The sequence below is a fragment of the Pyrus communis genome, chromosome 15, assembly GCF_963583255.1.
Source record: "Pyrus communis chromosome 15, drPyrComm1.1, whole genome shotgun sequence".
In the NCBI taxonomy this organism is placed as follows: domain Eukaryota; kingdom Viridiplantae; phylum Streptophyta; class Magnoliopsida; order Rosales; family Rosaceae; genus Pyrus; species Pyrus communis.
Window position 1 is genome coordinate 20,005,764 of NC_084817.1, and position 13,781 is coordinate 20,019,544.

Here is a 13,781-nt window from a genome sequence, read left to right on the forward strand (position 1 = left end):
TTGTGCATTGATATGTATGAAAAAGAATTCGCTAATTGCATAAAAAGTTTATTTTTACATTAAATATCATTAAAATTAATATCAAAATAAAAAAGATATACGTACTTAATATTACACGCTTTACGTTTTTAGGCACAAATGTACTAAGTGTTTACAATCAAGAGTCTAAGATTGAGAGTGTTTTTTTTTTCGTTATTTATTTTTCGAGGGTACTTTCAAAAGCAAACGAGAAAAAAATGTACTAAGTGTTTGCAGTTAAGAGTCTAAGATTGAGAGTGTTTTTTTTTTTTTTTGTTATTTATTTTTCGAGGGTACTTTCAAAAGCAAACGAGAAAAAAATGCATTTGAAAGGATTGGGGAGCCTCCACAATGTTTCGAACTATCCACCTCAACGAAAACGGAGGGGACCATTTCCATTGCACTAATAACTCAATTGCGAAATTTTTTTACGTTTTATATATTTATATGTTATACAGGATATATAAAAAAATTGGGCGCCCCCAGAAGCTTGGGGGCCTAGGTGACCGCCTTCCCCGGCTACCCTCAAGGCCGGCCCTGACAAGAGGCTTTAATAGTTCAGCACCATTGGAGCAGGTGGCGCAATTTTCCAAGCGCCCTTACAGCCACAGACGCCACAAGCATATGGCAACCTCATCTTATCCCACCTTACTGATGGTAGTCACAGCACAAATGCCAATTTGGTGATCGTGCATCATGCAGGGGATAGAGAGCTCCTGCCAGACCGAAGAGTAAAGTTCAAGGGATATATAAAGGTTGGCGAGCAACCAGATCACCCGGGTAACATATAAGCGAATCTGTGTTGATTACCTCCCGAGTCACGGTGAACGAGTGATAAAGTCAACAATTTGTTCACCCACAACATAGGTGCCGTCATCTACACCAAGTACCACATGGTCGCTGATTTTTGGAAGACATGAATTCCCCAAGTCCATTTCAAGATGATTAGACAACTTTTAGTAAGTATACAACTTTCTTAATTTATAAATTTTTTTCCTTATTTAATGTAGTTTTAAACCTTTTTTTATATTATTTTTTGTTGAATTTTAGGCCAACTTCGAGTGGAACACGAAGGAGAAGATGATTGCCGACTACATAGACTGGGTGTGGAGGGAGCGGTATAAGGAGTAAAAGTACGAGCTCCACTACTACTACATGACTTGTCGGTTTCCTGATGTAACTCTTAACAATCCATTGGAGGAGTTTCAAGAGAGGATAATCGAGTGGCAGCAGTTGCGCACTCATTTTCCAAGCGAAATTTGTTTAGTAAGTTTTATTTCTATTTTAATTTTAGTTTAATTTTTTTTAATGTTAGGTTTAATTAACTTTTTGTAATTTAAAGCCCAAATCAGCGGCAAATAAAGGTAAATGGGAGAAGAAGTTGTACCTTCATCACTCTAGTTTTCAATCCCTATTTTACCAGGTCGAGGAATGAGGGGTGAGTGGGCATTTCTCCGAAGTGGAGGTTTGGGGAGAGACGCATGCCAATTATGGCAACAAGGTCACAAACGACATTTTATTTAACTATTCCGTTCTACTTTTAAATTTAAATTTCATACAATAAAAAATGTTTAAATTATGATCGATAATCTTAATTAGTTTCTCTTTTTGTTTTAGGTTTCTATGACTCAGAAGAAGGACGTACCTCGCCAACCTCTCCAGTAGCAATTGGATGTGCATATGGAGGAGCTGACACCTGATCTAGAGGTGTCTCGACAGTTGTTGATGGACGGGGTTGGGCGACAGAAAGGCAACAAATTTCGCAACCTTGGAGGTGGTCAGGTTTCTGATGTTGGGGGTTTTTCTTCTTTGTCAAGCTCTCATCCTTCGGCTAACACGTCTTCCAGACTTTAGCAGGTGAAGATGGAGCTAGTGCGCCAAAGAGAAGGATTCAAGCACCTGAAAGAAGAAGTTGTTCGACAATGAAAAGCTGATGCGCGCAGCTGAGAAGCAATGTGCCTTTACATTGTTGGGGTAGCCCAATCTTATCAGCTTCTGGCAATCGCCTTCTCGAGCCCTCGAGCGACCTTCAGGTGCTATTCCTTTTTAAAACAAAAATTTTAAATTAATATAATTAGAATTAAATAAATTATTTATTTATCTAAATATTGTTTTTAAAACGAACATTAACAAATAAAAATAAAAAAAATTTAGCTCGACGAATATTTTTGTCGAGCAAACTTTATATTATTTTTTACTTTGGTTTTAAACAGTTGGGCCGATGTCACTTTCGTCGGATCAAGTTTTTAACATTATCACTTTCGTCGGATCAAGTTTTTAACATTATTTATTTTGTTGCGGGGCAACAAAACCTCATAGTCAGGCAAGACAGTCAATGCACGTTTACTCGACAAATCTATTCATCAGGCAAACCTTGTTTCATCTGACAAAAGTCTATTTTTGTCGATTAAGGCTTCAAGCTATGGGTTTTGAGCGACCAGTCTTTCTCGACGAACTTCCATCGGCTAACTTTTATGGTGACAAAAACCACTTACAGGGCTAGATTTTAATGAGGCACGTATCCTACGCTGGTCATATTCTATGTGTTCTACTTTCTTCCCGAAGATGTTTAGGTTTGACTTGATTTAAGTTCTCACATTTCTCCTTAGACTATGGGTTTTTTCCTACCTTGGTTTTTACTGTAGCAAGGTTTTGTGAATTTTACCGTTTATGCATTTCCTTCTGGTTTGTCTTGAAACTCACATTTGTTCATTAAGCCGACGACTTCATCATCTGCTTTTTCATTATCAATGAAGATATAAAACGACGACTACTTGAGTATTTACACACTCAAGGGAAGTGTTGTGACATAAATTCTAGTACAAATGTGATTGTGTAAATCCTTAGTAGATTTGGTTTACTCTTTATGCTAGTGATTATTTCCTATTAGGATTTGTATTACTTGGAGATGAAGTTTCTCTCCCTCTTGATTTTACTATAAATAAAGGCACACGCAAAGGGAAATCAATATCCCTGAAATTCCTCAATTCTCTTTCTATCTATTCTTGTCGCACCCTCTGGAGAAAATAGGCCATAACAAATTTGAATTTTTTTTTCGCATCTTTTTTGGAAGCCCCACCAATCAAAGAGAGAAAAATAAATGAAATTCCAAATTTAGTTGAATAATAACTGCATTCATTTTCCCACTTGCAAATAACGTATCTTCACTGTAGAAATTTATTAATTCTAAACATTCAATGTCTTAATCTTCATTCGAAGATCATCCTTGCGGAAAATCGTTCGAACAAGAGATCATTTAGTCGAATATATCGAATAAATGGACAGTTCACCATTAACATGTTACTTGGTACCCACACTACTATTGATTTATTTAAAACATTTGAAAAACTAAATGCTCTCTAGTTTGAATAATTTTTTTTTTAGGGATGATCTTCAAATGACAACGGTTTCGAATATGAATTCTACGATGAAGATAGGGGAATGAGCTCATCAGCAAAGTAAGAATCCAAAAATTATTCATTCTCTATTTTTCCCACATAAATGAAACTTGAAAAGAAGAAAATTTTCAGGCAAAAAGAGTTATACTACATTCACATTTTTCATACTACATTTGCACCAGATCTTTAATAAAGATAGGGTCCACCAACACGTGTGTATTTCATCTTTTTTAGAGAGGTGGTACGAATGTGATATAAAAAATGTGATAAAAATAACACTTTTAAGAAAAAATACAAGTTAAATTAAAGGGTAATATGCTAGAGAGAACTTTTAAACTAAATTTTATAAACTATATGACGTGATTGTTGATAATTGTATTATTACTTAAGTGTTAATTAACGTGCTTATTTCTTATTGGTGACACATCATATGGTTTGTAAATTTAGTCTAAAAATTTAGTTTACATAGCAATTTAAGAGTAATGCTAGGAAGACTAAATTTGGAGACTAAAATTGTAAACTAAATGATGTGTCACCAATAGAAATAAGCACGTTTATCAACGTTGAAGTAATAAACCAATCATCAACTAATCATTTAGTTTTCCAAATTTAATTTCCCTAGGATTACTCTTAATTTAATGCACTTAATTCCACTCTTCATTTTCCCCACAAAAATACAACGATCTTATCTTCAAAAGAAGAAAAGCGCAGGCCACTGCAACTGCATCTGCATGCATGCTCTACGTTGCTGTTGCTGGAGAAACTTTACACGGGGCAATGGAAGAGGCTACATGTTTACACCTAATCCCGACAATTTCACTCCTCCATTTCTTATTCCCCCTATAAACACAGAACCCATCTCTGCGACTGTCCTACCATCCATCTCTTTGAGTTTTCTCTTCCGTTGCAAAATTTGTAGATTCCTTAATCTTCATGATGGGGTTCCTCCTCTCCATAATCTTTGTTTTTCTTACTGTAAGTAAGCTCTGAAGTTTTAATTTTCGATATGATTTTACTTTGATAAATCTCGTATTTAATTACTAATTATACTTTCTTTATATTGCTCTTAGACTCTTTACTAAGGATAGCTCAGATTTTGCATGCAGCTCACACTAGCGGGAAGCCATGCTGCTGCCTTACCTGTTCCACCACCTCAACTTTACTGGAACTCCGTCCTGCCAAACACACCAATGCCGAAATTTCTTAGCCAACTCATCAAGCCCGGTTAGTACGACTCATATGTACTCATAGAGAGAGATCTTCCACCATTTTACATAATAATCTTCATCGTTGCGGTTTACATGAATTTTCATTTTCGGCCTTGCTTTGAACTTTCATAGTTCAATTTTGTTCGACTTTAGTATGTCAAGCAAGTTGGTATGCATTTCCATTCATTTTCGCGCACACCTTTTCGTTTGAAAATTTCAATCTTAGTACATTTTTTTCTTCTTAAAAAGAACTTAGGGTAAAGTTTGGAAAATGTCTGATTCCCTGCCAAAATATCTTAGTTGTTTTCGATTTATGTTTGAGAACATTTCTGCAGACTTCATTAGTGTTGGGAAAGGGGGAGTTATCCTTCACAACCAAGTTCAAAAGGATGGGAATTGGGTCTATCCAAAAGATGCGGATGAGAAGTACATTTTTGATTACGGAGGTACATATGAGAACGCACCCTTTTTTTATTTTATAAACAAACGATATTATTTATACTAAAGGGGAGAAGGTGAGTTTAGCCTCACAATGAGCTAGTAATAATGTAGTTCGAATTTGCCATTGGTGAGAACACTCCATTTAAATGCTGAAATATTTGATGCCTCTGAAAATGGTGTTGCAGAAGAATTCTCAGATGATGCCTCTGAAAATATAGTCGACCCAAACGGAACAATTTTCTTCTTGGAGAAGGACCTTCATCCTGGCACGACAATGAATTACCGCTTAGCAGGAAATTTTGCAATTACCACACCTTTCCTTTCCCGAAAAACTGTTGAGTCGATCCCCTTCGAATCAAGCAAACTGCCAGAAATTCTCAACAAATTCTCAGTGAAACCGGAGTCCAAGGCAGCCAATCTGATTAACAGTACTATTCAAGAATGTGAACATCAAGTCACGAGAAATGAAGCAAAACAGTGTGCCACCTCGTTAGAGTCGATGATTGACTTTGCAACTGCCATGTTAGGAAAAAATGTTCGAGCAATCGCGACGGAGGTGGAAAAAAATGGAGCTGCCCCGATACAGAAGTACACAATAACTCCTGGAGTGAAGGAGCTGGCAGGCAACAAATTCACGGTGTGCCATAAGGTGGCCTATGTGTATGCCGTCTTCTACTGCCATGCAATTGAAAAAACAAGGACTTATATGGTGCCTCTGCAAGGAGCTGATGGGACAAAAGCTAAAGCAGTGGCAGCCTGCCATGAAGACACATCTGGATGGGTTCGTAATCATTATGCCTTCAAGGAGCTCAAAGTTGAGCCAGGAACCGTTCCCATCTGCCATTTTCTTAAAGTCAAGGATGTCACTTGGGTTCCAAACCAAAAACCTAATTGAGTTGAATCCGTCAATCGTTCTTGTACCTGATCCATCACTTAGCCCATACAAGTTCTGGGTTTTGTATGTACTCCAGTAATAAAAGTAACACCATATCACTGACCAGTTAGTTGTTTATGTCCAAGACTACTTTTTTTTTTAACAAACGATATTATCTACACTAAAGGGTGGAAGAGTGGGGGAGTGAGCTATTTACATGGAAGTGTTCTAATTTTCTTATAACATTTGTAAATAAGGAAATTGGAAGAGCTAATTAATATGATGTGCAATTAAGAATTATAATATGGACTGGTTATAATCTAAACATTATCTTATTTACGTCCTCAGGTCTACATGTCCCAATTATAATTATAGTGTTTATATAAAATCAAATAGTTTAGGCTTGTTGAAAAGGAAATATATATGAGTTTTGTTTATGTCCATCCACTAATTGATGATGAATAGGTCATTGATAGCACACTTTTTGTTTTCCAGTCGAAAGCCCAATTCTCGAATTTGCCCAATTTAGTATTTGAGTCGAATATGCGAATAAGAGCCCAAATAATTCATTTAAGCAACATGAATTGAATCAATTCATTTTGAGTTTCAAGCTTACTTGACTTTACAAATTTTCTAAGTCAAGAAACAACAAAACCCAAGCCCAATTAGATCCACGAACTTGTGTCTCACTATGAGTTCACATCTTTGATCCAAGCTCATAGAAATTCACATCTTAGTCACCAAATAGAAGCTCGAAGTTTTCTTGCAAAACAAACCTTTAATTTGGTTATTTTACGCCCATTTTGATTAAGTCTAAAGTTTTAATTTACTTCTTTTACTGTAGAAAGGATGTCAAACTTGAACAAGTTGGACATCACTCCTCTCAATATTTCTGACACTAAAGTGGGCCCAAGATATCAAGATGCACCTCAAGGCGAGAAAGTTATTTGATGCCATCCTAGATGATGCTGCCAATGAGTCCAATAAAGTTAAGGTCCTTATTTTCATTCGAAAGCACATGGCGAAGGCCCTGCAAACTGAATTTCTAGCTGAGAAGGACCCGAAGTCCTTATGATAAGCTTTAGTAGACCGCTTTGATCCCCAGAAGCTGATTACTAAGTAAATTTGTTTTAAAAGTTAGACAGGTGTCTAAAGAGGAGATATTGGATCAAATTTCAACGGTCCGGATTTGTACAGCCCTGCCATTTAATTTCGGAATTTACCTTTAGTGGTAGACCAAAAATGTCATAGTTACCCTTTATGTTAATAATCGTTCTATCATTTCTTTCTTTGACAATTTTCCACTAAAATTTAATCTCATTTATTTTATGACTGCATCTAACTTCTCGTTAGACTGCTTATGTACTCTTTGGAGGGATCAAGTCATTCGTAGTTCCCTAACATACCTCACGTTATTACAAAGTCTGATAAGAATTCCATCTCATATCAAAGCAAGCCATAATCACACCAAAAGATATCCAACAAAAGCATTAATTCAATTACCATTCATGTAATCCAATTATATACACAAGTAATCAACCAATGAGATAAATGATAAGGTAACATTCCACAAAGTTTAGTATAATCAAACTCCGAAAATGTTCCTCTACTTGGATTCCTAAGCATTGCTCTCAGTTACTAATACATGGATCCACCAACATGGCGAAATCCATTTTCACAATGTAAGACATTACTAAATGCATGACATGAACTTAATCCTAGTCAAAGTACTTGGAATACTAATTTAACAGCCCCCAATTCATATGCCATTTTGGTTGATCTAATATAGCTTCATCATTACCAATACGTTTGAATGGAAATAATTCTGGACTATAAGTGATTATGTGTTTCAATAGGCGTAAGTGCACCAATACATGAAGTCATTGAGCTTATAATTGTATAAGAAAATAGTTCTTTGAAACCCAATACATAACCATTTAATAAACTCAATATCGATAAGTAAATTAGAATTAAAATTTAGAGAAGAACGAACATTGCAAAGGAGCAACCTCTTCTCCACAAAAACTGCAGAAAAGCAGTTTTAGTCAACCAAGATTAACCTGATTTTGAACACTCATAACTATACCGGTTGATGCAAACTTACATGGGTTTCGAAGCTTGTTTTGTGTACTTCAAAAGCATAGAAGATTTGTAGAAAAAAGGGGGGTTTCTAAGTTGAAAGTTATGCAAGTTACAAAATAGAGTCTCGAAACTGGAAACCCAGTATTTGCTGCTGTCTGGCAGCTTCGGGACTCAAGTTTGAATGTGATTCTGACATATCAATACTCAATGGAATTAAGTGAAATCAGGTGGGTTGTGATCATGGACATGTCTAGTTTTAAACCACGTAATATTGGCTGAAAAGAAATCCATAAGGACATAGAAATCAAGAGCCAAAATAGGCTACTTGAAACATAGTTTTTCTGTGAAGATTTAATAATTTCCTGCAATTTAGAACCTATACTCTTATAATCCAAATTACATATTCAGAATGCTTCCACACAATTCAGAATTCATGTTTATAACTTCGATTTCAATTATACTCCACTTAACAAGACTTGACCTTTTAATCCAAACCCTAGAACAAGATATTTGATCACAACACCCAATGTATAAAATTGAAAATAATAAGAACGATTGATACAAAGCAACTATGGAAGGAATAAAGAGAGATGGGAATCATTACCTATGCTGTGTTCAACAAAAGCAATCACATTTCTGTTATGATTCAAACGAAATGGTTGTACCCCTTTCTCTCAGTTTCCAGTAAACATCTTAATTCCATATTTCTCTTTGCTTCTCCTGGTGCCTTCTATATTTCCTTCGACTTCTCTCAAATATTCATACATAGTTTATATCCTTGTCCCCCTTTCATTTTCCCGTTCTCTCCCCCCTTTTCTACTTCCTTGTTTCGGGGCACTGGGATTCCTTGTAAGGCCATCTCCAACCGAGGGCTGGTCAGAGGGCTCGTTTTAGCCATCTGGCCCTCCAAGATATTAATATTTTAATGAACAATATAGGGCCATATTTGCCTCTATCTCCAACCGAGGGCCAAAGGACCATAAGGCTCGTTTTAACCCTGTCACAAAAAACCGTCTTCAAACGAGGACCAAAGGGTCATAGGGTCAAACATAATTTATTATTTAAAAATTGCAACTTAAATTCAAATCCAATAGCTAAGTGACGTCAACTAGCCGTTGGTAGCTGACGTCATGTTGACATCAGATAGTCGTTGGATTTGATTTTTTTTTTTTCCTATAAATAGGGTGGATGTTGGGCTATAATTCACACAACTTTGAATTCAATCTCTTTCAATTCAAGTTTGCAATGAATTCCAACTTTGAATCCTAATCTGATTCCAACTGGGGGTCTTCATCCAATTCCAAATTGGAAGAAAAATGGGCGCAAATGAGATGAGAAGATGAGGAGTCTGATGAAGAAGTTCAAGTAAGGCGCAACAAACAAAACAGAACATCAACCATGGATGCGGCCATGGTGTGTCAGCCAACTAAGGAACAACCTCAATGGGGTGGCTCTGTTGCTGTTCGTTCTTACAAACCACGAAACAGGGCGATGACGCATGCCAATCTGATGAACAACTACTTCAACCCCAACTCGATGTACACAGAAGAGGATTTCAGACGTCGCTTCTAAACGAGGTGTCATGTCTTCAAGCGTTTACTTCGTGATGTCCAGCAAGTCAATCTAAACTTTCGACAGAAGCGGGACATAGCAGGACGCCCTGGTTTTTCACTTCATTAGAAGGTTACTGTTGCACTCTGAATGATGGCCTATGGCTCCTCAGCTGATTCGATGGATGAAACCCATGGTATGTCTGAGTCTACATGCCTTGATACTCTTGAACAATTCTATAACACAATTGTTCAGGTTTACAAAGACGAGTACCTCCGTGAGCTAAATCAAGAAGATCTGAATCGGCTCATTCGCAAAGATGAAGACCATGGGTTTTTGGGCATGATAGGGTCATTAGACTACATGCATTGGGATTGGAAGAACTGTCCCACTGGATGGCAATGAGGCTTTAGCGGAAGGTCGAGAAAGCCAACTGTTGTGTTAGAGGAGGTTGCCTCATATGACATATGGATCTGGCGTGCTTTCTTTGGAGTCCCTGGATCTTAAAATGGCATTACAGTTTTTGGGCGTTTACCCCTCTTCAATCGCCTAACGGAAGGTAAAACATCTCAACTTGACTACTACATCAACGGTCGTCAATACAATATGGGGTATTACTTGGCAGATGGTATCTACCCAAAATGGGTGACACTTGTCCAAGCAATTTCAAACCTTAGGAATGACACGGAAAAGTTGTTCACCTTACACCAAGAGACATACCGGAAAGATGTTGAGAGAGCTTTCGGTATTCTACAAGCATGGTGGAAGATCGTCAATGAACCGGTAAGAGGGTGGAGTCGAGATAATTTGGACTCCATCATGATGTCTTGCATCATATTACACAATATGATAATGGAAAATGAGTGAGATGGGTATATTGATGGAGAGTCCGATGATGACCAAGAAGATTCAAATAGGTCAAGAAGGGCTCGTGCAAAAATATATGATGAGCCTAATTTGCCTTTCAATCCAAGAATTGGTAGTATCTCTATAAATGAGTACATGAGTTGCTATAGAATGATACGTTCTCGTGCCATAAACAAGTATCTACAACAGGATCTTGGGGCAAAAGAAGCATGAAGTAGGCGTGTAAGTTTTATGTTGTTAAATGTTTTTAAAGATGTTGTTTAAGTTTCATGTTGTTAAATGTTATTTTAATGTTGTATAATTTTTATGTTGGTTAACGTTATTTAATGTTGTTTCATGTTACTTAATTTAATTTAATGTTGTATAATGGCTTAGGAAGTTATAGGAAAAAAATAGAATTAAAAAAAATATATAAAACAAATTTTGTAAAATAGAAGTTATAGGAAAAAAAAAATAGAATTAAAAGAAAATATGAAACAAATTTTGTGAAATAGAAGTTATAGGAAACAAATTTTGTAAAATAGAAGTTATAGGAAGAAAAATAGAATTTTAAAAAAGTATTAAACAAATTTTGTAAAATAGAAGTTATAGCAAAAAAATGGAATTAAAAAAAATGAAGTTATGCGAAAAAAAATTTGTAAATAAAAAAAAAAAAAATAACGGCTAGCTGACGTCAGCTAGTCGTTATAATCAAAATTTTTCATGCTATTTGTGTCGGTTATAACCGACACTATTTCTTTTATTTCTGTCGGTTATAACCGATAGCAAAACCGACAGTATTAAAAAAAATTCCAACCAACCCTTTGGCCCTTTCAGATTTCGTGGGGCCCATGAGCCCTCTGGCCTAGCCCTCAGTTGGAGACGATTTTCAACCCTCTGACCCTCTAGACCCTTCGGTTAGAGATGACTTAAGTTGTAACCCCCCTCCGCCAACGCCATCTCCCCACTTTTTTTTTCCCCTTTTCATCCCAGCCATACACGTGGCACATCTCTTTTCTCCAGAAAATCTGGAGCCTTCTAAATGAGTGCTAAATTACAAAAATGTCCATAACTTTAGACGTTAATAACTCTTTCGTTATAATTCTGTTTCACGAATGGTTTTCACCTATGCGCTCATAAGGTCGTCCTCTATCCAAATAAAGATAAAATACATCATCGTCTAATTACGCTAAACCAACTAGGGCATTTTTATCTTTTTCTCTTATCGATAAATTTTATGACGTAAATTATAATAATTTCTAGTAATAAAATTCTAAAATTTCTCTAATCAAATTTTCATAACCATAAATCTATTTATTCTCGATTTACTCCACATATTTATAAATTTTAAATTTTAAAGGTATTACAGGATTAATTGATTAAGTGGCTCAGCTTTGGTGGATCCGGAGAAGATTCGGTTCCCTTATCATTATGTACTATGTGTACTCCCAATTTGGGGTCAATTTTTGAATGATGTTGCCTAAACTACTTTATGTGCCAATTGATTACAAATTTACCACCACGAGCAGAAAGGGGACAATGGTGGCAGAATTGGATATGCTCCAGATCTTAATGTCTGGAGTCTAAGGATCAACTTATCTAGGCCGCACAAATTGAATTCAACGGTCTCCATTGACTTATTTCGTTGGCCCACCACACACAAACCAATAGTCATGATTTCTTTTACACACCAATCAATAGCTCATATAGATTTATCATTAGGCTTCAGACACTAAGGTACTGAGGGGGAACGGGATGGACTTATTCTTATAATAGGCTAGCAATAATATGGTTCAAATTCGCCATTGACGATAATCGAACCTAAGACCTCTCACTTACAAGTGAAGAGAAATATCACGAAACCGTAGTACTAACTATTAAGTGACTATATCGCTCCTTTTTAATTAATATGTTATCAATATTTGTAGTAAATCATTTTTTTTAACAATATAAGAAGAGATGTTAAATTTGAATCTTTGATTAAAAAAAAAAAAAAAAAACTAATGAAAAAAACTTGAAAATTTGAGTTTTAACAATAAGGACAAAATAAAAAGTAAAGTGAATAGTATCAGGATTGACTATTTAATGTAAAAATATAATTTTTCATTAAAATGAACAGTATAGAAATTTTTCGTTAAAATTCTCTATTAAAAAAAGGCACACAGTGGATTTTGCTTCATATCATGGTGATGTGGTTTTACTTTTACGCTCACAAGGGCCCTTGGATTCGGGGTGGCATCAGCATCATGGGCAATCGCCAAAATCAGCGCAAACAATTATTTCTCTTCCAAAAGTCGCGCGGATTGGCGCCTTTAATTCGGAGTCATACTTGGCTCCTGCAAAAGCTGTGGCTCAAATGCTCTCTCAACTCGACAAATACACTCATATAAACGTGGACTCTGTGGATTAGTACTTTGGTATAAATACATCGTTTACATAAAAAAGAATGTGTATTTTTTTGACAAACGATAGAATCTAAATTTTATTATAAAGAGAAAAATTTAAACACGAAACATTAATCAATTGAACTACAAATCACTTAAAAAAAATGTTTTCTTAAATGTTTGTTGTGTAAAAATACTTGCTTTCTTAAACGTGTATTTTTTTATAGTTAAAAAGAGACTTTTTTTCTTTTCTAAATATAATCTTGTAAGGAAAATAGCGCTTTGTTGCAGTAGAACTGTGGGAAAAAATAATTATGTATATTCACTCTTGTAAGGGTTCGATTCTCACTAATTTTCATTCCCTTAATCACTAATTATTTAACCTACAAACATTACCGGTTTACTACAATTAAATATATAAATATACTGTATATGATGATATATGTCAACCAAATAAAGTGATTAGCCTAAATAATGTGGAGTCACTGTATCAAATTTTAACCAAATTTATCAATTAACTCAATTGCCCCTACCTTTCAAATGAAAACTAATGAAAATGACTTAAAAACTTTGAGTTTCAACCAAAAGGACAAAAATGTGTTGTAAGTGAATAGTATCAATATTGACTTTTTAAAGTAAAAATATATTTTTCGTTAAAAGTGAACAGTACTAGGAATGTTTCGTTAAAACTCTAATCTTTCAAATGTTGCTTAGTTACATTCCAGTGTCGTCCGTACATGTTGGGCATCTTTCAATCTGGACAAGGATTGTCTGCCTTTCCACTTCCGGTGCCCTCCCGTACCCTCTTGTTTTGTGTGGTCACGGTTAAGCCACGTTAACATTTTATATTATTTTTTTATAGAGATAATAAGATAAAAATAATTAGTAATATAAAATGTTGACATGACTTAATTGTAACTACACAAACATAAAGCACGGTAGACAATCATTGTCCTTTCAATCTTATCTAGTTTGTCCG

At 35.6% G+C, this 13,781-nt stretch overlaps 1 protein-coding gene across 1 annotated transcript; it reads left to right on the forward strand.

Annotated features, from left to right (window-relative positions):
- Positions 1-1,698: 1,698 nt before the first annotated feature.
- LOC137717153 (BURP domain-containing protein 6-like) lies at positions 1,699-5,960 on the forward strand. The gene is made up of 4 exons (XM_068456456.1): positions 1,699-1,800; positions 4,523-4,640; positions 4,960-5,050; positions 5,177-5,960. Exons 1-4 carry the CDS (start codon positions 1,699-1,701, stop codon positions 5,958-5,960), a joined length of 1,095 nt encoding a protein of 364 aa, XP_068312557.1.
- Positions 5,961-13,781: the final 7,821 nt, after the last annotated feature.

Coding starts and splice junctions, on each gene's coding strand:
- LOC137717153 (XM_068456456.1), top strand. CDS start 1,699: ATGGAGGAGCTGACACCTGATCTAGAGGTGTCTCGACAGTTGTTGATG. Junction 1,801..4,522: donor GCAACCTTGGAGGTGGTCAG/GTTTCTGATGTT, acceptor TTTTGCATGCAG/CTCACACTAGCGGGAAGCCA. Junction 5,051..5,176: donor CCAAAAGATGCGGATGAGAA/GTACATTTTTGA, acceptor GTAATAATGTAG/TTCGAATTTGCCATTGGTGA.